Source organism: Pelodiscus sinensis, chromosome 14 (genome assembly GCF_052426305.1).
Source record: "Pelodiscus sinensis isolate ZL-2025 chromosome 14, ASM5242630v1, whole genome shotgun sequence".
Classification (NCBI taxonomy): Eukaryota; Metazoa; Chordata; order Testudines; family Trionychidae; genus Pelodiscus; species Pelodiscus sinensis.
Window position 1 is genome coordinate 27,118,796 of NC_143065.1, and position 27,032 is coordinate 27,145,827.

At 43.1% G+C, this 27,032-nt stretch overlaps 1 protein-coding gene across 3 annotated transcripts; it reads right to left on the reverse strand.

Moving 5' to 3' along the window:
- On the reverse strand, positions 1 to 25,538 carry LOC102448632 (lamin-B3-like). 3 transcript variants are annotated; one of them, XM_014581649.4, is made up of 12 exons: positions 24,922 to 25,537; positions 19,874 to 20,030; positions 17,830 to 17,955; positions 16,558 to 16,728; positions 14,682 to 14,807; positions 14,300 to 14,520; positions 13,398 to 13,626; positions 10,626 to 10,733; positions 8,349 to 8,465; positions 8,139 to 8,252; positions 7,939 to 8,004; positions 1,767 to 2,809 (listed from the first exon to the last, which is right to left on the reverse strand). In XM_014581649.4, the coding sequence occupies exons 1-11, from the start codon at positions 25,287 to 25,289 to the stop codon at positions 7,966 to 7,968; spliced, it is 1,776 nt and encodes a 591-aa protein (XP_014437135.2). In that variant the 5' UTR covers positions 25,290 to 25,537; the 3' UTR covers positions 1,767 to 2,809; positions 7,939 to 7,965. The 3 variants fall into 3 exon arrangements, with proteins under 3 accessions (XP_075753246.2, XP_014437135.2, XP_006139312.2); XM_075897131.2 differs by lacking the exons at positions 1,767 to 2,809; positions 7,939 to 8,004 and adding an exon at positions 1 to 270 and having other exon boundaries at positions 24,922 to 25,538; XM_006139250.5 differs by lacking the exon at positions 7,939 to 8,004.
- Between the last annotated feature and the right edge of the window lie 1,494 nt (positions 25,539 to 27,032).

A 27,032-nucleotide genomic window follows, 5' to 3' on the forward strand; every position in this document is an offset into this window, starting at 1 on the left:
TTAGCTGTTCTGTGGCTTTTCCCTCTTACATTAAAGGCTTAAATTTCCTGGCCTAGACATTGCATTTTAATTTATTCATGCAGCCCTTCAATGGAGGTACAAAGCACTGAGAATAAAGTTTAACTGTAGGTCCCAGCAAGGTACAGGTAAGATTCAGCAGCCCACTACTCCTCCTGTGAGACATAGCCATGCTGGAAGGAGGGGGGTTGTCCTGAGGGGCTCAGGAGGGGTATACATTTTCAAGCAGAGCATGGAGGCAAAGTCCTCTCTCTAGGTGGAAAGACAAGGGAGAGGGAATGTTAGAAAAAGGGCCAAAAGTGTCTGAACAAGAGATAGTTTGTCTCCCTAGCTCTGTTTTAAAAATAGGAAGACAGACAGGAGACGTGATCCTGCTTTCAGAATTTCTTCTAGACATAAGAGGGCAAAGTTCTCATTTATTTATCTTAAATATGAGCCCTTGTCTTAAAGGCTATGGTCTCTCCCCACAGCGATTAAAATAAACCAAAATATTAACTAAGTGGCAGTTTATCTAGTTACACACAAAAAGCATTTTATTCCCCTTCATGCCTTCTGTGCTCAGGGATTACCAAAATTAGGATTAACTACAATGGGACTGGAATATTTATTTTTAAAGGAGTAGACTATTAGCTTACAGTGAAAAATTAGGGTAGTTTAGTTTTTAATGGTGCTGTTTACATCTTTTGAGAAGGTGGATTTGAAAATGAAAAACAATGTACAAGATGCTAATAAAGTAGAGAAGTTGCAATAGTTTGAATTGTAGTCATTTCCAGCATTTAATCCCCAAATGCCTGTAGCCTAGTATAATAGTAACAGTTGTTACTATTTGACATACAAAACCCCACCTTTTCTTGGTACACTAGATTCATTGCAATTTCAGCTTTATCCAGAACATGTAAAAATGTGAGTTGCATGCAATAGTTTCTAAAGCAGATTAGTCTATTGTAGGCGTCTATTTGCTTAAAATAAAGGAGACAAGGTGTTTTTTTTAGGTGTTGCTTAGCTACATTTAGAACTCAAGCAATACAAATTTTCTAATGCTCACTTCACTATACAGTTATAAATTTAAACATTAAAACCTGAGAATGATAATGTATAGGGATAATCTTTAATATTAAGAAAATCAGTTGAACCACCCAAGACACACAGCAAGATCATGAATAGTTAAATTTAATTTAATTCTTTTAAAGTGACAGTGCCCCCCTCCCTCTAAAAAAAGTATGGATTTGGGTCTACTAAAATATGGAAGGCCAAATTCACCCACCATCTAGGTGTCCAGTGTCTTAAAATCCTATAATTATTCTAATTGATAGGAACTCAAAAGCATTTCAAAAAGAGCTTTGCATGAAAAAGTATGGTCCCAACATGGGCCAGATCTTAATTCAGTCATACTATATAATTGAAACTTTTGGCAAGACAAAGAAAGCTGAAAACTGTTCCAGTGTTCTGAGAGCTGCATTATCACTTAACATTTTAGCAAGGAAACACTTATGTTGCTGAACTAGGGACTCTTGGTAGGCCATCTCCCACTTTTCAGGATAACTACTAACAAGAATAAAGGTAGCGGCTTACTGTAATGGCTACCTATGACTAAGTGCTATATGTTCTAGACATTTCAAGTAGATATACAGCATAGTTACAAGGTGAATTCAGTGCTAATCAGAAACATATCTAGCTATTTTACAAAACAGAAGTTGTTCTCACCTCAATTATGAATGTAGAAGTAGTGACAGTGTAAACTGCACATCCTTATTTCACATGTTTATTAAACATCGGAACTTTCTTAAAAGATATCAAGACATGGCAATCATTGGAGTATGTGATCTCTATCTATACCAAACGGTTTAAATTCTGACTCAATGTTTTGCTATGTAAGCAATTAACTTAGCAATACGGTACTGTGGTTAAATACATTACTACCTATGTTGGCATCAGACTTTAGTTCACATTTATAATACAAAGCTACTCACCCCAAAGTTTCAAACACTTTAACTATGTACAGTAATAAATACAGAAGTTTAGGTTAACAGGTATAGTCTAGAGAAACAGTACAATGGTTGGTTTAACTAAAAGTTAAAAATACATGTTTTACAAATAGCTTGCTCAGTTTTAAAAAAAATCTTTACACCAGTAGATTATTATATCATTTGGCTTAGCCCAAGTGTTTGTACTTCAGTATCAGACTTCAAACACTAAATGACTACTGGGGTTTTTGATGTTCAAGGGTAAACCGTTTCCTCTGAATTTCAATTCAAATAGAGCTGCACAAGGTGTAAGTCAAGGTAGAATTTGGTTCACTTAAATTTTTTAAATTGGGTTTGAAACTGCTTTTCTTCTAAGTCTACTTTGGAGAAAAAAATTAAATTAGAAGTTCAGAAAACTGAAGCCATTAAGTTTGTGAGTAGTTCACCATCCTTCGCTAGGATGAGACATGCCTAGCAGTATGTTATCAAAAATTATGCACGGTCCTTTATGGCAAGTTTGTTGCAGCTGAATAAAAATCACAATACTTGTGTGTCATGGAAAGAGACTTTGAAAAGGAAATACTTTTCTCTAATTTCATTGAAGGCAGGGCTCAATATCTGCCAGAATGGGAACTTTCTATTTGTTGATAATTTTTTCAAGCAGGTCTGAGGGGAAAAAAAAAAGTCCAAAGTTCATGTATTCCAGAAGCTGCTAAAAATTCAAGCAGTCTGAACGGTCACTTTGGTTTAAGGAGTGTTGGTAGGTAGTCACTACCTTGGTTTAGTTACATGACACAACAGCTAGGATCTTCATTTTGCTGGAGACTCTATAAAGAGAAATTAAACAGGTTAAGCCTGATGAACTACTGGGTATAAACAGTATAGCACCCCTGCTGTAAATAAGATTGAGAGAGAATGCATGAGAGTACATAATTAGGGGTTTAGTTATTTAGAACCATAGAGCTGGAAGAGACCTCAGGAGGTTATCAAGCCCAGACCCCTGTCCAAGGTAGGACCAATTCCAACTAAATCAACCCAGCCAGGGCTTTGTCAAGCAGAGACTTAAAAACCTCTAGGGATGGAGATTCCACCACCTCCCTAGGTAACCCATTCCAGTATTTACCTTCTAACTAATTCCCATGTGTTTATTCTTTCTAGAGAAGAACTATTTTGAAGGTTAAGCTTTCCTTATTGCAGAAATAAATTTAAGTCATAACATAGGAGATGGTTTCTGGATTGCAAACTGCTCAAAGCAATCATGTCAATTTAATTCAAAGCTTGTCTTACATGCATGCAGCATCATGCTTTAAGATTAACTAAGGTGGCATAGGGCAGAAACAATAGGAAAAAGTTGAACGAGAGAGATGACCTCATTAAACAGCACACGTTCTTTTCATGTACACCATGCAGCAACACAAGACTTCTTACAAATCTCTTAATTACCCTTCTTGCTTCCCCCTCCCACTCCTGCCGCTTATAATACAATGGGGCCTTACCACTCTCACAGTATGAAGTCTTGCAAGTTAAGTCGGTTTTATTAAGAGGTAGCAAAATAGATTGAGTATAAAACTTTTAATGCAGACAACAGTGCATTAGGATTGTTTTAGGCTGCTTACAAAGGTGTGTGGGCATTTTAAAAGAGTCTTTAATACATGCAATACAGGTTGATCCTCTCTAGTCTGTCACTCTCTGGTCCAGCACAATTTTAGTTAGCTGGATGTCCACTTATGGGCATGGCCAAGTTTCCCGCAGTCCAATAAAGTCTATTTACAATCACCAGTCCTGGCACTCAGTGTTCTGTGCTGCTATTTACCCCTGATTTATCCCTAAATGTCTTTCAAGAGCCTAGTAAGCACTAGGTAATGCTGGTAATGCCACTGGACAGTACCGACCCCCTGTGGTTTGGCAAATTCTCTGGTTCGGCAGCAGTCAGGTCCCAAAGGTACTGAACTAGAGAGTTTCAACTTGTATTTGGATTTCATCTTTGTTTAAGAGCTTAAGCAATGCCATCTTGGCCACAGTGCTTATCTTTTCTCTAGATTATACAGCTTCTCCTCGAGTTATGAACGAATTACGGACCAAACACTTGGCCGTAAATCGAAATGTTTGTAACTCAGACCACATTGAGTTACACTGTGACCGCGCTGTTCGTAAGTGCGGGTCATGTTTGTAGCTCAGAGATCGCCTTTACGACCGCTCAATGGGAGTTTTGGTCAAATGTGAACGGCTGTAAATCGACCAGTCGCAACTCGGGGACCAGCTGTATATATAAAAAATTTTCTGCAGGATGATAGAGTGACATCATCATATCACCAGTGTTGCCTCATGCCCAGCTTCAAGCAGCTCCTCTGGCCCTTACATTGCTCCCCCCAAAGGGGCCAGGGGGGAAGAGAAGGGAGTCATCTTAGGTTGCCACCACCACAGTTGGGGGAGCCCCAAGATTACCTGTGCACTGCTGCTTCTTACCCCTCCCCTGGCTGGGGAAACAGCAGTGCAGGGACGCACTTCAGGGAGGCTTTTCTTGCTGCTGTTCCCCCTAGCTGGGGGAGGGGTAAGGGAAGTGGCAGCGCATGGGGAGCCTCAAGGCTTCTCCCCCCCCCCCCCACCATAGGAAGCTGGTGCTAGTGCTTCAGCCTCATGGGGTGGGCAAAGCTGGAGTGCCAGCGTGAGCTCTCATGCTCCAGCTCAGCCCCTCCCTCCGCTGCAGCAGAGGGTACTGGGTATGCGGGGTCTCAGCAGGGTGGTGACGGGGGGGGGGTGGAGGAGCCCCCCCCTCCAAGCTGAGAACCCACAAGCCTGGAGCACTAGTGCAGGCTCTCAGCACGGCCCCATCCCCCTCACTCACTGCTCTGAGACCCTGCACTCCCTGCCCCCTCACATCTTCCACCAAGACGTCACACCCCCAGTGCGCTCCTGCCCCTACCCACTGGCCAGACTCTCGGCCCCCAGCCTGCTCCTGCACCATTCCCCCTGGCCAGACACCCTGCCCTCAGGGAGAGGGGGGTAGGCAAGCATAGTGAGCAGGGGGCACAACCTCCTAATACATCAAACACTAAACAATTTATTGATGAGCCACAGCCAATGTGCTAGATTCAAACAGACTGCAGCAGACAGATTAGTTTTCCTTCCTCAGCTTGAAGAAGGGCTAATGAAAGCAAAGTGTTGCATATTGGATGCTCAAATAATGGGAGCTAGAATTTCACACAGAGCTGGATTGAAAAAGAAATGGAGATATTTTCCCAGAAAGTTTCTATTTTGTTCAAATTTATGAAGTTTGCCAACCCAGCAGCAGATAAGTGAATCGTGGGATTGTGGATGGACGTGAAGTTGCTAGTTCACAGAGCAATAACAGATGAACGTTGAGTCCTTGTATCGGATTTTGCTGATCCTGTTACGAGTAACTTGGGATATAGGGTGTCATTTTAATTTTTTGACTAAGCATTAGTTTAATTATTTTAGACTGTTTCAATTTAGAGAGATTGACAGTTCTTCATAATGTCTAATACGAAGTGTAAGTAGCATTTTCCAAATAGCTTAGGAGTGTAGACTTGCACTTGTATTTGCATTCCTCTAAGGAATGGCAAAGGTGTGTTAATCCACAGTTTTTATTCAGGAGCTCACCTACATGACATCACAAGCCACTCAAAGATTAACAGATTAATTAACAGGATTGATTAAAGACGATCAACTTTACCAAGACAAGACAGTTTTATTAGATGACCAATGATTCCGTATCCATCTGCTCTTAAAAACAATCCACTCACCCAAGACACTAGTAGAGAGAAACATTATCTTCGGACTAGCTGGTGGTCAGTTTGTGCAGATGCACAGATCGTTATCTACATCAATGGTTCTCAACTGGAGGATGAGACACACACAATGAGCCCTCCTACCCATGCAGGGGTCTTGTAATGCACTTGTAATTGAGGTTTGGCCCAGCTGTCTCTCCATGACAGAGGGGAGTCTGGGTCAGGTTTCAGTAAACAGTAGTTGTGGCCAGCTGAATGGAGTCTCAATGCCCCCTCGCACTCTGGCACTGAAATGGAGAAATATTGCCCTGAAATCTTTGTGGGTATTAGTGAGCTTAAAAAGGTTGCCTGGTCTACTCAGTTAGGACAGGAGGATCAAAGCTGAGTTATTTGAAAGTAGATTCTACATTAGTTTGTTAGGGGACTTCCAAGTTAAGGAAAGCTCACAATTAATGTGCCTCTTCTCAACATGTTGTAAATCAGAAGTTCTCAACATTTGAGAGTTCTGAACCTGGGTTGTGCACTGCAATGTTGTCACCAGCTAGCATCAGGAAGAAGTTATCCTGCCAAAAGCCTAGCATTGTAGTTAGCTTGGAGCATGATACTTTCCCCTTTAAAGCACCTAATTGTATACTGAACAGAGGGACAACTGATTCATTTAATCTCAACTCCTGTATCCTTGCTTCAAGTCATACGCATGGAACTGGTTTTGTACAGCCAATGGTTTTACAGATGAAAGACTTCTGCAGCCAGGTCTCATGGGTGTCTACAGTCGGCTCCATACTAGAGCCATGTACTGGATGGTGCAACTCAAACCAGTTTTATTCTAATCTCAATCTCATCTAGGTATCCCTCCTAACACAGCTAGTATGAAAGCAGCACTTGGAGTCTAACCTCCTGGAGTCAGCACTTCCACAGTCACAACACCAAAAGGGCTGCCAACAGAACAGCAAGGCCCTTGGGTAAGGTGAAGGACCAGCTCTGGGCCCCTGGAATGAGCAGAAGGGACAGGGCTGGGGGCTAGCCTCCTGCAGCCAGCCCTTTAGCACTGCCTGGCCTGTGCTACCCAGGGCTCCAGTTGTTATTTAAAGGACCTGGGGCTCTGGCTGCTGCTGGGTACCCTGGGCGCTTTTTGAAAAGTTTCCAGGACTGAGGGCAGTTGTCCCTTTTGCTCCCTACCCTCATCAGCAGAGCTGCTGATAAGCTATTTGGAGGTATTCACAGCTGTGAGCAAGAGATGCAATAAAGAAAGTCTTGGCACCAAAATGTTTGGTTAGAATTCACTTAAGAGATTAATTTGGGCAACCAATGCAAAAGAAATAAAATACACCAATTAATCTTTATCACTCTGCGTTAGTTTGTAATCCACAACTTTAGCCCCATTTGGAGGGTGTCTTCGTGGGAGACTATGATCCTTCAAGTAGCCAAGAGACAGTACTTAAGTTGAAGCCATAACATGCTTCAGCTATAAAAGTGGGTTTACTCTAATAGCATCACTTGTATCTGTTCTCCAATCCCAGCTGGAAAGCAGAATAAGGGGAAGAGATGCTAGCGGGAGGTGAGGATTAAGCTAGACGGATATAGGCAGTGGGTAAGTTTCAAACACATCTATTAAATAATGGCCTTAGGCACCCAAGGCACTTACAAAAGGGTTATCCAGGGGGTTTTGATACATTTTAGTGGGGGGAAAAAAAGTTATATAATCCAGATTTGAAGCTTCTAATATGAAACAACAGCAAGGACACACTGAGATCAGATATGCCAAATGAAGGCAGTCACTCCCCAGTCCCTTTTCTGCTCTGTTTCCACAATCATGCAAGCAACAAAAGATTTAACTGGTTACAGTACACAAGATGTCTAGCTGCAATAAGGTAGATGTACAATGATGACAAAACACACACCAATATTCTAGTCTTGACTCTTCATGACCAGGAACTAATTCACAAGCTGACTGTAGTATGAGACCGTGATTGGTTATCTACTGGTTCAGTGTATTTTTCACTGGTCAGAGTCTTAAATAGAATGCTAGTGTCTATCACAACATTGTACTCCCAGATCAGATGTAAAGCATGGATGTCAGCACACATGCAAAGTCATGCAGACTACACAGAGACGAGATTTCAGCACTATGAGGAAGCAAACAATGCTGCAAGAAAACAAGTACAATGTGTACTCGGAAACAGGGACAACGCTCACTCCAGTCTCACCTATTTTGTGATGCTCACTGGAAACAATCATGACACCAAACAACATTTCTTTTTTCTTCTTTTGGTCTAACATATCAGGGAGAAAAATGGCAAGAATTGTAGGCTATCGATAATATTTTGGGAGCATGTTTTAAGTACTGTTTACTACAAAAGAGAAGCAACTTATTCCTAGTATGTTCTAAATTCAGAAAGATTCTTACCCGACGACGCAACTCTGTTTCACTCCCCGTTATTTCTTCTTCGTCACACTCATCTTCCCGTTCACCACCACTTTCTTCTCTGGGTACACGTATGATTTTCCGCTCAGCAGTCTCCTACAATAAGTTGCCACCCCCCCCAAAATAAGCATAAGTTTGTTCTTAAGCAAGTTGGAGACTGGAAGAGGTGCAACAGGTTATTACTTCACTTACCTCTCCATCAGCATTTATAAGTGTAACACTAATGTTATCCCCAGTTCCCCAAGACTTCTGAGATTTCCAAACTAGATCACTAGGACTTTGGTTTACACCAGCATCAGCACCCCAGATCTCGAGAGAGAGAGAGAAATTTAACTCATGAGCTTTAAAGTCACTTTATACAGTTAGATCAGTATTTAAACATAGACACACTTACTGAATTTGGCTTTCAAACTCCCATGTAGTATTCTATCTAAAAGTGTGTCTAGTGTAGACTCAGGCCTGTTGAGCATCTAAGTGGTAAACTAGTGCAGATTCCATTAATTGCCTTGAAGTTGGCAGAACACCTCTGCCCACTAGGGTGGCAGCATGGAAGAAGTGCAGCAGGAAAAGCTGCTAATGGGAGACTCTACCCTCTGAGCGGTGGTCTACCCTAAGACCTTATTTCAAAATATGCTCCTCCCAGTTCAGATTTTAAAGTAGTGTGTCCACACTACCAAACCCGCTATTTCAAAACAACAGACTTCAGGATTCGAACTCTGTGCTCCTGGTTTTCATTAAGAGTAATGTTAACCATATATATAGTAGCCCAATGTCTGACTAACGCTGAAATGCTGGCTGCTCCCTCTGGGCAGCGCTGTTGCCTGAGTCACATCCTTCACCTCATGCCGTGGCTCTCAGCTGACTTCTGCGCTGCTCAGCCCAGCCGCTATGGGGGAACAAGTGGCGCAAGCAGCTGTTTGGGCACCGTGGTCCCCATGCAGCACACCTGCTGCATGGGAAGCACAGGGCCCAAATGGCCGCTTGTGCCTCCGCGGCAGCCTGGCTGAGCGGCACAGAAGTCAGCCAAGCGCCATGGCGGGAGGCGAAGAGGAGCAGGGCGGTGACATACATGGCCAGGGGGCAGGGCCTGGACAAGCGTGCATCTCCCATGGAAACAGAGGAGAGCAGAGAGTGAGGGAGAGGCAGGAGGGGGAAGGCGAAGAGAAAGGGAAAGAGAGGCAAAGAAAGGCAGAAGGCGGAGGAGAGCTGAGAGAGAGGGGGAGTCAGTAGGAGGAGAAGAGAGAGAGACGGAGCGAGAGACTGGAGGCTCAGGAGAGAAGACTGATGTGGAGAAGAGACCTGAAAATCCCGTCTTATGACGGCCTAATTGGCTAGTTCTAAAATAGTTGTTTAGAAATAACTATAGTGTTAACTCTCTGGTACTCCTATTGCGAACTATTTACTCCCACTGTTCCCTGGGGCTCCAAGTCCAAGGTAGCGTATACACATTCATGGAGCCTGCCTCTAATTTCAAGGCTTCTCTGTAGTGTGAACCCACTAGTTCAAATTCGTTACATTGGGAGTTCTTAAGCTGAATTTAATAATTTCGAAGTAGTTTCCTAGTGTGGACGTGGCCTGAATGGAGAGTTCTTATTTCTGGCAAACCATTCCTCCCTCCCCATCCCTCAATTGAGACATCAAACTTTTGGGGTCCTTAAGCTAGAGCTAGAAAATATGTTCCATGCTTAGTAGTGCCTTGTCTATGCTAGTCTAACTGCATAGTTTTTTCGTTGGACAACTAGATCTGTTCGGAGCAGGATTTAGAAGCTGCAGAGCTTAAACCTGGATTACACTTGCTTAGAATAGACCCAACAAACATTGAGCCTACCAAGGTGATGGCAGCATGGGTTTAACATTGCTACCACTAGAGCAGCTGAACCACTAGCACTAAATTGTTTTTGGCAAAAAAAGTCCAGCCACCCATGTAACAGAGCAATGCTCAGGTTCAAATTCACTATCTAGCCAGTGGCCTACATTGCTTCAACTGCCCTTGAGCAAGGGGCTAGGGAGAAGACTTGAAAAGCCTCCTTTCCAGGCCATAGAGCAGTTCGACAACTGCTACTCTGGTCTGAGAGCAATCACAGCCCTTGCTCTTAGTTGTGTGGGAAGGTTACAGGAAGAATTGTACAGGTTATAAGGCAAGTTACATGCCACTTCTGTTCTCCTAGTCCATTTCCAGCTTGTAAATGAAGAAAAACTCTTAGGCTCAGAATATGCCCCACTTCAACAAATGCAAGTGAGGTTATTCCTCCAGGGTTGGGAATCGGGCCTCAACTATTAAAAATAATACTAAGTCACTTCATTCCTAATGTTACACTTAAGGTTTCACCAGTCTGGTCATGGGTCAGCCTTGCTAAATTGTTTCCTAGCATAGGCACCAAGTATAGTTTTCTTATCATGAGGATAATAAAATGACTGTTAAAGTCAAATAGAATTACTTGCTTGGCAAGGCAGAGTTAAGATACTTACTGTGACTACTTGGCCTCCCTGAAGGACAAACCGAGCAGGGAATCTGTATATTATTTCAGACAAACTTCCAAGTCTTCGTCTTAGTACGCATCCGTTTAGAGACTGATCCTACAATTGGAAAGGGAAGATACCATTGCCAGCTTGAAACTAGAGGAGCATCCTACAGGGGTTACACCATTATGCTATCACCATTTGTAAGTATAGGTTTCTTGACATTTCCTACACTCTGGTTTTTAAAAGGTACTGTTCCTTTCAAGATGGAGGTCATTTGTGAAAGTATACATTTAGTTTAGCACTATGCTAGCACCGAAGAGTCTGGTAGCAGTGGTTGATCCCATAAGAGCTCCAGAAAATTGCTTGCAACGATGATCGGTGACTGAGTCGTAAATACCTTAAAGACTAACAAAATATGTAGAAGGTGCTACTAGACTATTTGTTGAAGTTTTTCCTGTTACAGACTAACTTCGCTACCCTTCTGAAGCTTTTAAGTAGTAAGTATTAGACTTTAAGCAAGTCAGATTGGGTGATCTTCTCCCATGACAAATGACCATGCACTGTAGGATGCCACTATTAGGCTTCTTTATACCATTTCAGTCAGTGTTCTCAACTAGGGTTAGGCCAACTGATTTGTGAGGTTTTATAATGCCCAATTTTTAATTCTCAACCTTATGCATAGAAGAACTCCCTTTCTGAGTTAGAAACAGAACTATGATCTGACTCTTCACACTTATGCATTCCCTTGCCCTGAGAATCATGACTCTCATTTGAGAGCCCATCCTCTGAATCATTGTACATTTCAGTTTCAAGTTACTCATGAGTTCAGAAGACAGGTCTTAACAGTCCCAATCAATAAGGCAAAGAGATTCCAACCCACTCTGAATAGTTCTAAAGTTCTCTACCTAGGGTCAGAGCTCAGACTAAGATGCTTGGTCTGGAAATCTAACCTCTATCCAATCCTGGAGTTGTGGTTTGGGGTTAACAAAATGAGACCTATCATTCCTCATATACTGAAGTCAAGCAAGCCTGTTACGAGTTTACACATTTGGACTGCTGAACTTTTCTATACTTCAGATGCCATCTTAAGAACTAAGCATCAAGTTATAACCCCTCTCAAAGTAAAAGCTACCTTTGTCTGACTGTTAGGCTAGGTCTACATTGCAGAGTTTTTGTGCAAAAAACTCAGAGCGTCCACACTACAAGCACATTTTTGCGCAAGAAAAGGTCCAGTAGATAATCAGAAGACAGGGCTTTTTTCACAAAAGTTATTCCTCTTTCAGCAAGGAATAAGCCTTTTTGCGCAAGGGCTCTTGCATAAAAAGGCATGTGTGGACAGAAAAAGCACAGGAGCTCTCCAGCTGTGTCTCGGCTCAGCGCGGCAGCCATGTAAATTTAAATGAAGCGGCAATTTAAATCGCAGCTTCATTTTACTATGTCTGGTAGCCTAATCTACATGCCTCTGCCAACAGAGGCATGTAGTCTAGACGTACCCTAAGTGTCTTGGGCTCTGCAATTTTGGGATAATACCATCAAGCCACTTATTTGCAGAATCATCCCTTCAAATCTATAAGTATTACCCCTCTTTAAGATACATGTTTTTGTACATGATTTCCCGTCCACCCCACCCTAAAGCAGATAGGAAGTCTGTCCAGAGAAGGAAGACAACTGGCATTATTGTACCTTAGGAGCCAAGATCTCATGGGGGGGGGGGGGGGGGAAAAGAGGGGGAGGAAAGAACATTGTGCCAAGACCTACAGCTCCTTTGCAAACAGATATTATCGAGTTTGTTGGGAGTCTTGTGCCCATGTTTTCCACAGGCAGAGCAGCCGTACAAGTACTGCCCATTCCACCTGACTCCTCTAGAGTGAGTATGATAGAGTCAGAAGTTGAGAGAGTTTCCTGGCCTGTCTGACCAGTGCCATCACCTAGGTATTCTGCTCTGAACCATTCCCTCACAACCCAACTCATTCCTAGCACAAGTGAAGCAGGGATTGTTTATAGCAGCCTCTCGTTCTGGTTCAGCAAGTCAAGTTTAGAATGTATGAGTGACTTAGAACTGTGAATGTTGCCAAAGGCTGGACAAGTAGTCATTCTAAAGTTAACCACTAACTGCCCAGGATTGGGAGAACTTGTTTTGGATCACTGAGGCCTAATTTGGTAGGGCATTTTGCATATTCTTAATATGCCAGTTGAACACAGGGATACCACTCATGACTGGCTTGTGCTAGTCTTCCAGCACAGCGTGTATAGAACCCTCCTACAACACCACGCAATTAGACATTTGTAGACTGTTGGACAGCTTTTACGCAGTCTAGGGCTATGGAGTAAGAACACTGCGCCACAGCAAAAAACTGGATGCTATAAGGGATCTAAACAGCTATTGTTATTATCCAGCACACTAGGCACCTTATGTAGCTAATCAGAAGTGCTTTTGTCCTTAATTAAGCTGGACAGATCTGTCTGTGCATGCAGAAAAACCTACAACTTTAGAGAAGCCACAGGATAGTTTGTGGGAAACACAGTCAATGAAAGGTGTACATTTCTTGAATATACCCGTCTCCATATTCAACTAAACTGGTTCTTGAGGATCAAGAGGGAACAACCAGGAGGGTAGTTAAAAGCAAAGTGCTGAATCTGCTAGGTCTTATGATGCTGGGGTCAAGAGCACTGCTTAGTTTACTGAGCCTATATTGGTTTCGTGTGGGGGGGAGGGAGGGGAGGCCGAGTTTCTGTAATGGCTGATAGCCTGTCTGACAGCAGGGAAGGAAGGAGTACCTCATCCAAGTTGTTTTTAAGCTTGACAAATTTCCCTTCTGTGTCAATTTCTTCTATGGACACATTTCCTGAGCAAGACACATGCTGAACAGTCTTGAAGCTGACACTGTGCTCTCCCTTTTGGGATTCTTTCAGTTTTCTCTTTTTTCCATGCAGGAAGCGACGCCCGTGGCTGGTTGTTGCCTGGGTTGCAACACTTTGGGAAGATGGACTAGATGGCAGTTTTAGTCTAAAGAGAGCCAAGTGGTCATATTAGATAAGTAAGTTATGAAGGAGGACATCATCATTTCTCCTCCCTTTCCCCAACTCTCACACTATGCCCAGACCTAGCGTAGCTTCCCCTCTGCCCATGCCTGCTTAGTGGAGTCTGGAATGTGGTATTATCTTTCGGCAAGGAGTCGCCCAGTGAACAGTTTGGAAAGCTTAGCATTCCAAGTTTTGAATGAACGAAAAAAAATTCAGAACAAGCTATGAAACTCACCACCATCCCTCAGTTATTGCATTTTCTCTTCTCCTTATGGGCTCTTCAAGACTTAAGATCTCTAAGCAAGCTATGGTAAGTGGTTACACAGTGAAGGGACTGGAAGGCTAACATTACTATTTAAGGTCTATAGAAAAGTTTGAATCCCTTAGCTGCCATTTTGTCACTTTATAATGTTATTATTGACATTTGATTAAAAGTTGTGTATCTTTAATGCATTTTAATCATTTAGAAGAGATTGCATAGACTGAAGTACAAAGGCCTTCTTCATTATTATATACCAAGGCCATAGTGTGAGTGGTTACCAGTTGGCTACTGGAAGATGATTAACTGCATATGTTTCTCCCTCCCATTCAGCACCTAGACTTATACCATGATGTTAGAAGAAAGTCTTCCTGTATAGCACTAGATTGCATCCTACCTCTGTTCTTCTCCTTCCAGCATCTTTCTGTAGGCATTTATTTCCAGATCTAGAGCTAGTTTCACATCTAATAGATGCTCATATTCTTCCAACTGTGCTTGCATCTGCCGCCGAGTTTGTGCCATTTCTTTATCTTTTTCGGCCATATGTCTTCGATGCAGGTCACGGTCATAATCCAGGGTCTCCTGTAACTCTCTTAGTCTGTTCTCGAGTGCAGAATTCTTAGATTTAATCAAGAGGTCTAGTTATCAGTGAGCACTTTCAATAAGAGATGGCAAGAACTCAGAGCAATTGGAGGGAAGGGAAAGCAGATAATGTGTAGAATATGCTAGTATCGTTAAGGAAAAAACCCCAACAATCTCATTCAAGTATGAAGCGCTACCTGGTTTTGATAATGGTTAAGCTGGGATGTCAGACTGTCAACTCTCATCTTTGTTTCCATCAGCTCCTCCCGAGCAGCATTGGCAAAGTCACTATTTTTGGCAGCAGAAAGCTGGGCATTCTCGATCTATGAAGAAAAAGTTGTTGGGAATATCTGATTAGGATTTTGGTGACCTTTTGTTTTAGTAAAAAGCATCAAGTGATTTACAGATACATATTTAGCCAGGTATAAAGATGTAGAGTACCTGAACACAGTTTTATATAAAAACATTTTAAAGTTGCTTTCAGTGGATATTGACTTGCCAAGACAAATTCAACATCACATAACCCAAATTCAGCTCTCCCACACTGCCTAAAACTAGTGAATTATTCCCACTACACAGACTTATAGAAAAGTTAAAGAAATGAAGCCATTAGAGAAGAAACTCAAGTTCACTAGTTGTACCATGGCTAATTGGGACAGTATTGGATACTACTACAGATATGCCCCTTTGAGTGTCAGCCTCCAAATGTTTAAATACCAGTACTGATACCAGAGCTGTGTGAACAAAAGGGGCGTAGCCATGTTTAACAGTGTATTCAGGAATCAAAGTAGTCAGATCAAGCAAAATGTTTGGGGTGCTGTTCCTTTAAGAGAAGGGAAAAGCTGGAGAAAAATGCAGTAATAGTTGCAGGACCCCTGGGGGGGGGGGGGGGGGAAGAAGAGAACAAAACAAAAAAAACAGGCAAAGGAGTTAATACAAACATGGTAAAGCTAAAGTAAGAGAGTTGAAGACAAGAAAAACAGGAAGAAAGTGACAAAACAGATCAAGGTATTGACCCAAAAGTACAAGCACATGTTTCTCCACAACTAGAACAAAGGATTTTAATATTAGAAGTGTCTTCATTAATACATTTTTGGGACGAGATTCCAATCTCTGGTATTTAAGTGACATAAGTTATTGTAACTGAACTCATTTCTGGAATGTGGGGAGAGAGGGTGACACCATTAGTATCAAGGTACTTTTAACCTGGTAGGAAGGCTGCAATTACATCAGCTACCAAAACCAGTGGATTACATTAAATGTCTTTATAACGTGTACATTAAGTTTAACCGGTTAACTGATTAAGTGCGAACCCATAGGCAGGAGGCTACTCCAGCCCAGCTGCCATGACCCCTGGCCTCAGGGGGCTGCTGACCTGCCCTGTTAGGGGTCTGGCAGGGCTGGAGCAGCCCTCTGACTGTGGTAGGCCACAGGCAAGGGGCTGCTCCCAGGTTTGGTTAACTGGTTACTGCAAGCACCACCCATGGTTAATTGTTCACATTCCCAATTTTAGAGGAATAGTCAGTCTTGTTGCATCTGGTCCACAGATTCAAATTTTTAGTAGTATATTTCCTAGGAACAAAGATCATATTGGAAATATAATAACTGAGCAGAAATTAATCTACCACATTAACTTTGGTGTTGTAGAACTGGCCCTACGCATATAACTATGCAGAAAGTTTAGATATTTGTAATAAGCACTTTAGAGCCAAGATTGAAATTTGTTGATGGTATGAATTATAACTTTAAACATTCCTAAGTACTCCCGTTATGGAAGATAGTACATATTTATGCATCTCAACCAATTTTACTGGCCACAGTTAAGTCACAGCAGATAAGCTGAACTAGCAGATCTTAGAGAGACTATACAAAGATTCAATTATTAGGATAGGGGCTCCTACTACAGAACAAGCCATCAGTTTCATAAGACTACTACTTAAAGCAGATGGACCAAACTCCATGTTAAATACGTAAGTCTGCTTGTTTAAAGGAAGTGTCAAATGCTTCTGTCATATGAAGATGCAAAAACCATGACAGCTAGTCCATTGTATTTGCTACTTTTGAAGAACTTACTTTGGCACTGAATGTGCGCTCCAAGCCATCTTTGTATTCTTGAATTTGGTCTTCATGCTCCTTTCTGAGTCCTTGCAAAACATCTGAAAGTTTGCTCTCAAATTCCCTCTGACGGCCAGATTCTATTTCTGCTATCCTGCTCTCATGGAATCTTTTGGTTTCCTTGAGCTCCTAGGAGGAGGAGGAGGAGGAGTAAGTATATTGCTTAAAGATCAAGTGAAATACCACCATTTCATTTAAAGCAGTTACATAATCCCAATTAACAGTCAACCCATGTAGCAAGTCAGTCACTCAGTTTAAAAGCAGATGTTTGTGATCAAGTACTTGGTCATCTGTTTCTGAATCACAAGAGATTGACACACAAAAAGGCCCATTAAGTCATCAAGTTCATCTGACCATGCTGGGTTATTTTCTCCCCATAGTAAATTATTGCTTTCCATTCTTGTAAAGATCTCCAAGCTATGGGCTTCTCATTAGGTGAAAGCCTTTTCCTGCCTGTCAAAAAGTGCGTTGACAGCATAATCTTAGTTACCCATCTAGCTAGAAAAGATCAGAGGGTTTTTTTTTTTTTTAAATGAAGGGTCTTAATTTGAAATTGAGAGATTTTAGCACTTAAACATTTTTGAAAATTTCGTCCTAAGAAGCTCCATTCTGAATCTGAAGCGAGACTAAACATAGTTAATTCTGTAGTATACAGAACCTGATTATATAGAAAAAAAGATACAAAAGGAAATAGGGAACATACATTCTTGTTTCTGTGAAGCTATGAAGATAATGGCTTTGTTTTTTACATTAGACATACAAGCAATATTAGGACTGTAGTTATTTTAGCAGGTGTAAGCTGAATGAGAAAGCTAAAATTGTAAAGGTTTCCAGGATTTTGCAGAAAGCCTAAAGTAAACAAACTTCATACTCCAGCAGGACACGGATTAAAAAAAATAAGCATACACCTCTCCCACATGTATTAGGAGAACTACCTAAACCTTCTCAGTCTGATTTACACTGGCATGATAAAATAACTCTGCCGATTCTGAGGAGAAAGGACAGAGACATGCTCAAACATATTAGGAGACATTGATGATACCTGAATGTGTGTACATCCCTGGAGTTTACCCACCGAGGTGGCTTTTGTTGGCTGGCAGAGGGTCATAAGATTCAGCTAGTTACCTTTTTAGGAATCAAATGCATTTTCATATAGCCCCTGGATAACCTTACAAAAATCAATGGCAATTGGCATCCAGGAAATCCTTGCTAAAATTAACTTGGACATACATCTTCATGCAGGCGTTTCTGGAATGTCATTTGTTCTTGCAGAGTTTTCATTTGGTTTTCCAGGTCCACTCTCTTCAACATTTCACTATGGAGATGCTTTTTGGTATCTTCCAATGCCAACTTAAGCTAGGAAAGGAAAAAAATTGCGTGGTAGGTCAGAGTGTGAGAAAAGTGAGTTTTACGTTAATAGCAAAAGTTACAGTACTAGGGATGTAAGTGACTAGTCAACTACCGAATAAGTATAGGCTTATCGGGTAGTCAAGTAGACTAGTCTCTCCCCCCTCCTCCTTGCCTCTCCCCCGCCCCGACTTGCTGCCTCTGAAAGCAGTCTCCATGGGAGAGGAAGGTGGCAGGTGAGGCAGTGGTGCAGCAGAAAATGGCCCCATGCGGTTCTTGTTACATTTCAAAGGTGGAAGCAGCGCAGCAGGAACCTGGAGTGAGTGGGGACTCAAGAAATCCCCACTCACCCCGGGTTCCCTGCTGCGCCACCTCTGCCTTTTAAATGTAGTAAGCGCTGTGGGCAGTTCTTACTACATTTAAAAGGCAGAGGTGCAGCTGGGATAGCAAGTGCCCTGCTCCACCCCTTATCAACCAATTGATTAGTCAATGGAAATTTCATTGACTACTTAGTTAGCTGATTAATCGAAATTTAACATCCCTATACAGTACATTAGGTTTCAGTTATTCCTACAGCCAACAGCTTTAAGGAAAGAAATCTGATTTAGATCACTATACATCAACAGGATTCAGAATATCTGTGGTGCTCTTCACACAGAAGACACTCCCAATTTTGCCCTGAAAAGCTTAATGGAACAGGGCAACTTTCTACTTCAGAAGAGATCAGATCTCTAGCATGAACAAGGCTATTGAACAGTCACATATACAGAAGCCTCATTAATCACTGACCAGCTAGAGTTGTAGAACTATTGTTTCCTAACCCTACCCCAGACAAGCAACACAGTAGTTATTTGCCCCAGTAACACTAAGTGATCCAAGCCTCTTAATTTAAGACAACTATGAAAATTCAAAGGCCTGAAACCAAATAGATTGTTTGCATTTATTGTAATTAAGTCTCTTACCTAAAGTTCAGCTACATTCTGCAAGTAGAAGTCTTACACTGGGCCACCACGTCTACATTTCATGGTAGTATTTTAAATCATTCTAGTGAAAGACACTTAATCTCATATCCAGGGCTGGTGACAGACTTTACTGTGCGCTGGAAAAAGCAGCCAGCCCCCAGTGCTGCCCAGGCTCTGGTGGTGATTTTAAGGACCCGGGGCCCTTGCTGCCTCTGCTGCGACAGTAGCAGCCTGGAGCCCTGTGCCCTTTTAGATCACTGGTCCCCATGGCAACTGCCGCCTACTCTGTTGATGGCCCTGCTCATATCTAACAAACCCCAAACTGCAGTATAGTAGTCATCTCCTCCAACCCCTGAAGAACTCAAAATTGAACTAATAGAATCCTAAATCTGAAATGTACATTTCAGGCAATCTTTACAGGAAGAGGGACATGTAACAAAACAAAAACATGCTTTAAATCAAATGGATCAAAGGTTTCCCTTAAAGTTTGGGTAAAGCACTCAGATCCTTCGATCTAGGTAAACAGGAAGACATGAATTTTCCCTCCCAAATATCTGCCATTTCAGGGTATGTAACACAGGCTTGACACTAGCATGTAACCAGAAAGTTTGGTCTTGTCCATATAGAGGAGTCTGAAGAGTGTCATTCATTTTTATCAAGTCAAACTAGATACCCACAGAGGCCATTCTAGCATGTGTGTTATGAAGCAGAATTACAAGACTTGTAATGTGGTTCTGAATGTGTTTTGATCCATGTGCTTTCATCAAAATTCCACAAGTCCTTCTCTCCCAATCCTTACCTATTAAGTAATAGAGACTTCATGAATGTTTAAACCTTTACAGACTTTTTGGGGAAAAATAATATGAAAACAGCAACAGAACCAAAGGACTCCAGTGAGGGAAGTCATTGTGACTGAACTTCAGTATCGACATCCATGAAACAACGTAGATTCTATGCAATCTTACAGTGACTATTTGATCCTTTAACTCTTGAAGGTCACCCTCCAAACTTCTTTTTCCACTCAAAGCTGTTGCTAAGTCAGCTTCCTTGGAGTTCAGCTGAGCATCAAGGTCTCTTACACGAGCCTGTGCCAGGTTCAAGTCAGCTTCTTTTTTAGTGTTCCTGAAAGTGAAAGTTTTAAATTCATAAAAATGTATAGCAGGTGAAGAGAAAAACTTGCCATTTCTTTTCTATTTAGAAAAAAGAAAAAAGAGTAATATAGGAGTATAATTCACCATCCTTCATCACCACAAGAGTAAACTAGACCAAAAAACCCCCAACCCCCCCATCCCACCAAACATTAACAGCTATATTATTCCATTAGATGCTAGACTTACCAGCTCATTCTGTACATGATCTTCCAGTCCCATTTGATACTCTCCCACCCATCTAGTAGTAGTCACAGATTTCCATATCTCCCTTTGAGTGTTTTCTGAACAGATATCAGCCAGAAATTCTTTAAGTAGTCATTATGAGGAAGGTGAGAAAGCTAGTCTTTCAAGTTGCTAGAAAAGCAATCTTTAAAGTTTGGCATTGGCTAACCAGAGAGGGCAAAATCCTTGAGTCCCATGACAAGGTTCTTTTCTCACCAATGAGTGGGCATTGCCCCTTTGACCTTCAAGTGGGACCCTCAAAATCTTTTCTTTCACACCTTCCCCTGGGCTAGGTGGCTTACATCTCTGGCTAGCACATGTCTGTTAAGTTTCAAGTCAAATTTACAGTGCTAGGACAGCAGGGGAATCTCAGTTAGCTTAGCAGTTCAGTTTCCTCAGCTGTGTTGCACCAGCACATGCTTTGCTTTACTTTACTTGGCTCTGGCAGTCTGATAGGATTAACCGGACACTAACATTACGGATATGTTGCCTCAAACTTTAGCCAGACCCCTGGTAAAACAGCACTAGGTGTCCAGGAAACGTTTCTGGAACTATCTGCTAACCCAAAAGCCAGCAACCTGTAATGGAACTTTCTGTGAGAGGGAGAAATTTTGGCCCCACCTTCCTGGCTCTGCTGAGGTTAGGGTACAACTGTACAGATAATCCCTTGAGCATGCTCACTGGCAAATAAGCTAAGGCACAGGCCTCCGGGAGCATGGGGATCAACATAGTGCAGTTACATGGAGGGGGAGGGAAAACATGAGTCAGGAGAAGGGCCCTGGATGACCAGAAGACCTCTGCCTCAGGACTAGATGGGCTGCCAGGCTCATCCACTTTATTCCGAGGGAAACTTGACCTGGCATCCAGGAAGGGATTCTGGTAAGGTGATTGTGTGGGGATGGGGGAAGAAATCAGGACACAATGGGCAGCTTGGTGAAAGCCAGGAAAATACGTATTAGAAGGTATGGCATGCCCACTTTTCCCAAACAATAGCCATTTCTGCTTTTGACCAAGCACGAAGGAAGACTCACACAGAACACAGAACTCATTCAGAGGCACTATAATGTTTCTGGCCTCAAACAGCTACAGATAAGGATGTGACATAATGGTTAATTGACTAATCGAGTAGCTGATGGAATTTCCATCAACTAGTTGATGTACATTTCAAAGGAAGAATGCAGAACTCCACATGCAGCCTGCGGCCAGCAGGCAGTCCCGCTGACTCTGGGCTGCACGCAGCATGCAAACTTTGAAATGTACAAAAGTCCCCAGTGGTGGCTCTTGTGCATTTCAAAGTGGCAGCGCAGCATGGAGTCCAGGGTCAACAGGGGACCGCTGACCCCTTTGAATGCCACCTGATAGAGGCAGCAAGAGGGAGGGGGAAATCAACTAACCGACTAGACCATAAAGCAAATGCTTATCGGATAGCCAGTCGACTAGTTGTTAACATCCCTACTACTGACATGGATCTGACACTAGAAAGTGATGTTCCTGATTATCACACAGTCCTCTGCTCAAGTTTGAGTATACAAGGAACATATCCCTTATTTTATTGTGTTGAGATAACAATCTGTGAGTGAGTGATTTGTAATTAATACACCAGTTTTCCCAGTTGGTCACTGAATTTGTCCTCTCTCCCATCCCACAGTACAGTTTAGTTGTGCATTATTGCTCTTAATACAAAAGAGAGATGACAATCATTGGTTCCCCAGATAACAGCTACTACATAAATCAGATGCTTGTAACTAGACAAACAGTAAATAAGTAAGAGGACAGATGTTGTACGTCATCTGTCCTCAGTGTGGAATTTGTGTTTTGTGGATTTGAGACCATTTCCCTTTCTGGACCTATGCTATCTCCACCTATCTAAAAGTCTATATAATCCCCTTTAAAACCAAATTAAACATTACTCCTTAACACATTTGTTAAATGTGTTTATGCTAACTTTTAGACCAGCATAAGCCATTTCGTAATTAGTCAACCACTAAGCCAGTCCCACTAATACTACAGTGCAGAATTATTTTTATTCTTCCTATTGTCCTCAAACCAACGAATTGCTCATGTTGACTAGAAGAGCTTAAATCAGTATTGTCAGAGCCTCTTTCTTAAAGTTAAAAACATAGGTAAGTGCAATATTCTTCAGATCTGAGAACATCCAAAAACCATTGATTAGCTTTTGAAGCCACATTTTACAACACATTTGAGGCGGAACCATGATTTCAGAATGATTTCTCTGAAAACAGTGGTGGGCAACGTGCAATCTGCCCATTGGGGTTGCATTTGCAGGTCATGCACCTCCTCTCTCCTGCCTTCCCCCATGTCTTGCGCACACTGGGGCCCTGCACTTATTTACTCCTCCCTCCCAGAACACCATGAGTCAGGTGATTCGTGGCATTCAAGTTCTGAGAAGAGAAAGGAGAAGAAAAGGTATGGGATGAGCTTGGGAGAGGATGTGGGGGATGAGGGATTCTCTTGTAAAGTAAGTTTAAACTTTAAAAATTCTTTGAAGTTGATGACAGTTCATTAATAGATGAATGATCAAATACATTAATACAGGACATGCTGGATATTTCAGAACAAGTAGAAATGGTTTAATCTTATCCTTAAGGTCTGGGCCCATGTGCAGGAATTTTTTTGGGGGGAGGAGGGTGAGCTGTGGGAGGAGCTGATGGCTGCCCCACCCCTGCAGCTCAGCCCCCGCCCCTAGCCTCACTCCTGAGGGAGGGGGTAGGGAAATCAGACCCAGCCTTCCCCCAGCTGACTGTAGCATGAGGGGTGGGGGAGAAGGGAGACTGTGGCAATGAGCCACTCCAGCCTCATGCTTACTTGGAGGACCATGGGAGGGGGCGCTTGCACCCTTCACAGGACTATGGTTAGTGCACATGACCAATTTCAATCTTGTGACCCACTGAAACAAAGGATAGCCATTCATAAAGCCTACTTGCTAGCCTTGGCTGCCTATCACTGCTCTAAAACCAGCTAGACCAAGAACCTTTCTTTGCCCTCCTGTTCTGAACCTTCTGCAAATGTGATGAGATGATGAGTGAGCTGGCATGACTATGGCTTTGGCAGTTGAGCCATAAACAGTGTAAAGCTTCAAAGGTCCTTAATCACCTCACCCCCCCAATCTGCTCTTGCAGGGGTTGGAAGGTTTTTGTTGGCAAAAGCGTGAGCAGTGTTTACACTCTTGGACATTTAGTTACAAGACTTGTCAACACAGCCATGTCCCTAAAAGCTGTGTAGGGTAGACATCCTGCAACTAGCCAGTCAGTCTTGTCACATATCCTGCACCTAGCTTTTTTAGTTACCACTATTCATTATAGTATGCACTTCCATCTCCCTTCCTTATGCTTTAAGAGTTATACAAAACACACTTTAGTAAAACAAGTTGAACAAGTAATAGTTATTGCTTCCAGGAAGAGAGTGTGGGATACTGTTCACCCCATAAGAGTTCTAAACTATTTAAAGCATATAGCAAATTCATGACATCCAAGAAGATAAGGGCGTTTCAAGTCTGGGATAACTGCAGTTAGCCAGCACAGAAACAAGTATCTCTAAATATTGCATCTAGTACATCTTTTGCTGTATGTACAGCATACGTAAAGCACTTTAATTTTACAGCCTCCTAAAAATGGTAGTTATTTCTAAAGACTAGCTGCTCAAGAAAGGCCAAAAAAAACCACACACCACATCAATTCACAGGATTACAAATCAGCCAAGTCTACGTTCTATAAACAAAGCCTGTGGAGTTAAACACTAGAAGTAGTTGAAAATTTTAATAACTGGCACCAACCCTCTTCTTGCTCTGCAGTCACAAAATGAGAGATGTTTTTAGGAAGCTTAAACTTCTGAACCAAAACCAAGTATGCAAGACAAGCCCAAGAGTTTTAAGCAGCTGGAAGTAGGAAAGTAAAGCAAGTATTTGCTCCAGCCCTGGAACACCAGAAACTTCATTCCAAGAGAGGGCAAGAATCTATTGGTACAGGTTTGAAATAGGAACACTGCACAGACCTGCTAGTAATACAGGTAGGAATCAAGTATCAGAGGGGTAGCTATGTTAGTCTGGATCTGCAGAAGCGACCAGGAGTCCTGTGGCACCTTATAGACTAACAGATTGCCCACAAAAGCTTATGCGCCAATAAGAGACCCACTTCGTCAGATGCATGTCAGGTAGGAATGTTAGTGATACTTGGGGTAGGATTCTTAACCTAACAAGCAGCTGTGGACAGGAGTCAGTTTTGGAGGGCATCCACCCCCTCCTCTCACCCCATGGGCCCCATAAGGCCCAGCTCCTTCATAACCTGGTTGAGGCCTGTCATTTGTTGACAGGTGCACAAATCCCTGTGTTTCTGTATTAGTCCTAGGACGTGCACTAGATTTGTTTATCCCTGGTGCTAAGCACCTGCCCCAGGCCCACTTTGAGGTACTCGCAGGAGCTGGGAAGGGCCACTGAGCTCCCAGAGGGGAGGCAGGACGCCTGCCGCGGAAGAGGGCCAAGGAGACATAAGCGGGGGGGGGGGGGGGGGGGAGCGGTATTAGTAGCCGCTGGAGCCAAAGGATACTCCCCCTGCCATGTGACAGGCCTTGAAAACAGCTTCTCGCCGCCCGGCTGGCGCAGAGGGAAGGGAGGGGCCACCGACCTGGCGTGCAGCTGCCGGTGCTCCTCGCTGAGCTTGCCCAGCTCCACCTGCAGCGTGGCCCGCTCGATAGCGATGCCGTCCAGCGCCTTGCGAGCATCGGCCAGCTCGGTCTCATAGCGGAGCCGCAAGTTGCCCAGCTCCCGGCTGCTCCCTTCCTCCTGCTCCGCCAGCCGCAGCTGCAGCGCGGATTTATCGGCCTCCAGGGCCCGCACCCGGTCGATGTAGGCGGCCAGGCGGTCATTGAGCTGCTGCAGCTCCTCCTTCTCCTGCAGCCGGCTGAGCCGGGTCGGGCTGAGCGGGGACAGGGCGGCCGAGCGGCGCAGAGCTCGCCCGCTGCCTGCGGGAGTGGAGGACACCGCCGCGGCCATGGCAGCGTCCCTGCGGGCACGATCCTCGGGGCTACCTCAGGCTGGGGAGGCACCTTCAGGCCCCTGCTACACGCAAGGCAGGAAGGCAACGCCCCTTTGCAGGTCACCTCCAAACCCAGCCCCCGCACAACCAAGCCGGCGCCTCAAGGAGCCATGGTCTCCCAGCGCCCGCCCGCTGCCTTTTCCTGCCCCCGCTGAGAGGCACAGTCGAGCTCCCGCTGCTCCAGCCAGAGTATATAGCCTGCAGCTGGCGTTCCCGAGCCCTTCCGGCACCGGCTGCGATTTAAAGGGCTCGCGCTGCGGGTTGGAGGAGAAGGTAGCATCAGCCCGGGGGTGAGAGCTGGAGACGGGATCCCAGCTCCGAGTCAGGTCTCGTTCCCGTACAAAACGGGCCGGGCAAAGTTGGTGTTTGCTTTTCAGTGGAGCACGCTTCCTGAGCAGGCTAACACACGCCATTGCTGGGAGTGCCCCTAGGTACCGTTACTCGCTGTTCTAGAGTGTGTATAGGCAACATCATAAGGGGACAGACTGAAAATTTCCTATTTAAAAAAGCGTCCTTCCTTATGTTACCCATGGCCGTGTTCGGGTGCTAGGGCTGAGACCTCCTCCCAGGTTTGGCGATTCATAGTCCCGGCAATGAATTGCTTGAGCCCCGGCACATCTTTGATTACGAATTAAGCATTACTGTGTTCAGATTATTACAAACAAAAGCCTCTCTCAAAGATCCCTTACCCTTTCTGGTTGGTGTTTTGCCTTTTGTTCACTGTTATTTAATTTTACCAATTTATTGATAAATAAATTGGTTAGTGAAAATAAAAGTCCTTTTCATTGTTTGTTTCTAGCTATTTTTAGCTTCCAGATCAGGTTTTGGTTCTCCTGCACCACAATGAACAATATTTAGAATGCAAATTGTTGGGGAAGATTTTTACATGCAAACAAAAATGTCACTTAAATTTGAAGCCACTGTGAAAACAATTCTATTAATTATAGGCTTGATAAAACTGATTTTTAACATTTAGTTTTTGGAATGTCCCTTTCATAAGGAAATTCACTGGGGATTGGTCAATTTCCTTTATTCTCATTTGAGACTGACTCTTAATTGTTTGGAGGGCAGAGCATGTGTTCTTTGCATATTCAAACCACAGGCAAATTTCCACAGATTTTATGAGGAGTTTGAGTAACATTGCAAGGAGGATCTTAATATGTTGTTATTAATATTATGTATCATTTGTATTGCAATAGACTGTAGTATTGTAGTAGTGACTTGCCCAAAAGTCAGGGCTGGCAAATAGCAAACCTGGGACTAGAACCCAGGTCCCCTAGGCCAGTGCCCTATACATACAATGGTGCTTCTCACTAGATTGGGCCTCAAGTGCATAAAAACAGGTAATATTTTAACACAAATAAGTGCTATTCTCTATTTTAATGTGGTTCTGTTTCTCAGACTGCACCATGTTTTCTAAAAAAAAGTATTCCTACATCTTTTTTCTTTACTAATAATATGAAATGCTTTAGGGTTAGTTTGTGACTGGTACTTTCAGCTGTGCTGGCCCATGAAGGTGTTACTTTGAATGGAGTATAATGAGCTTCTTCTTTTGCTCTTAACCAGCTCTCCTAGGCTATGTCTACACTTGCAGCTTCTTGCATGAGAAATATGCAAATGAGGCTAAGCGTGGAATATCTCTGAGCTTCACTTGCATACCTAATGAGCCGCCATTTTTGCAGAAGAGGCTCTTGCACCAG

Bases quoted from the DNA above. Each gene is read 5' to 3' on its own strand.
- LOC102448632 (XM_075897131.2), bottom strand. From the start codon at position 25,289: ATGGCCGCGGCGGTGTCCTCCACTCCCGCAGGCAGCGGGCGAGCTCTG. The intron at 10,734-13,397 runs GTACTCCTTCCT...TTCCAATTGTAG, and splicing joins TTAAAAACAACTTGGATGAG to GATCAGTCTCTAAACGGATG. The intron at 8,253-8,348 runs GTAAGTGAAGTA...AACTTATTGTAG, and splicing joins TTATAAATGCTGATGGAGAG to GAGACTGCTGAGCGGAAAAT.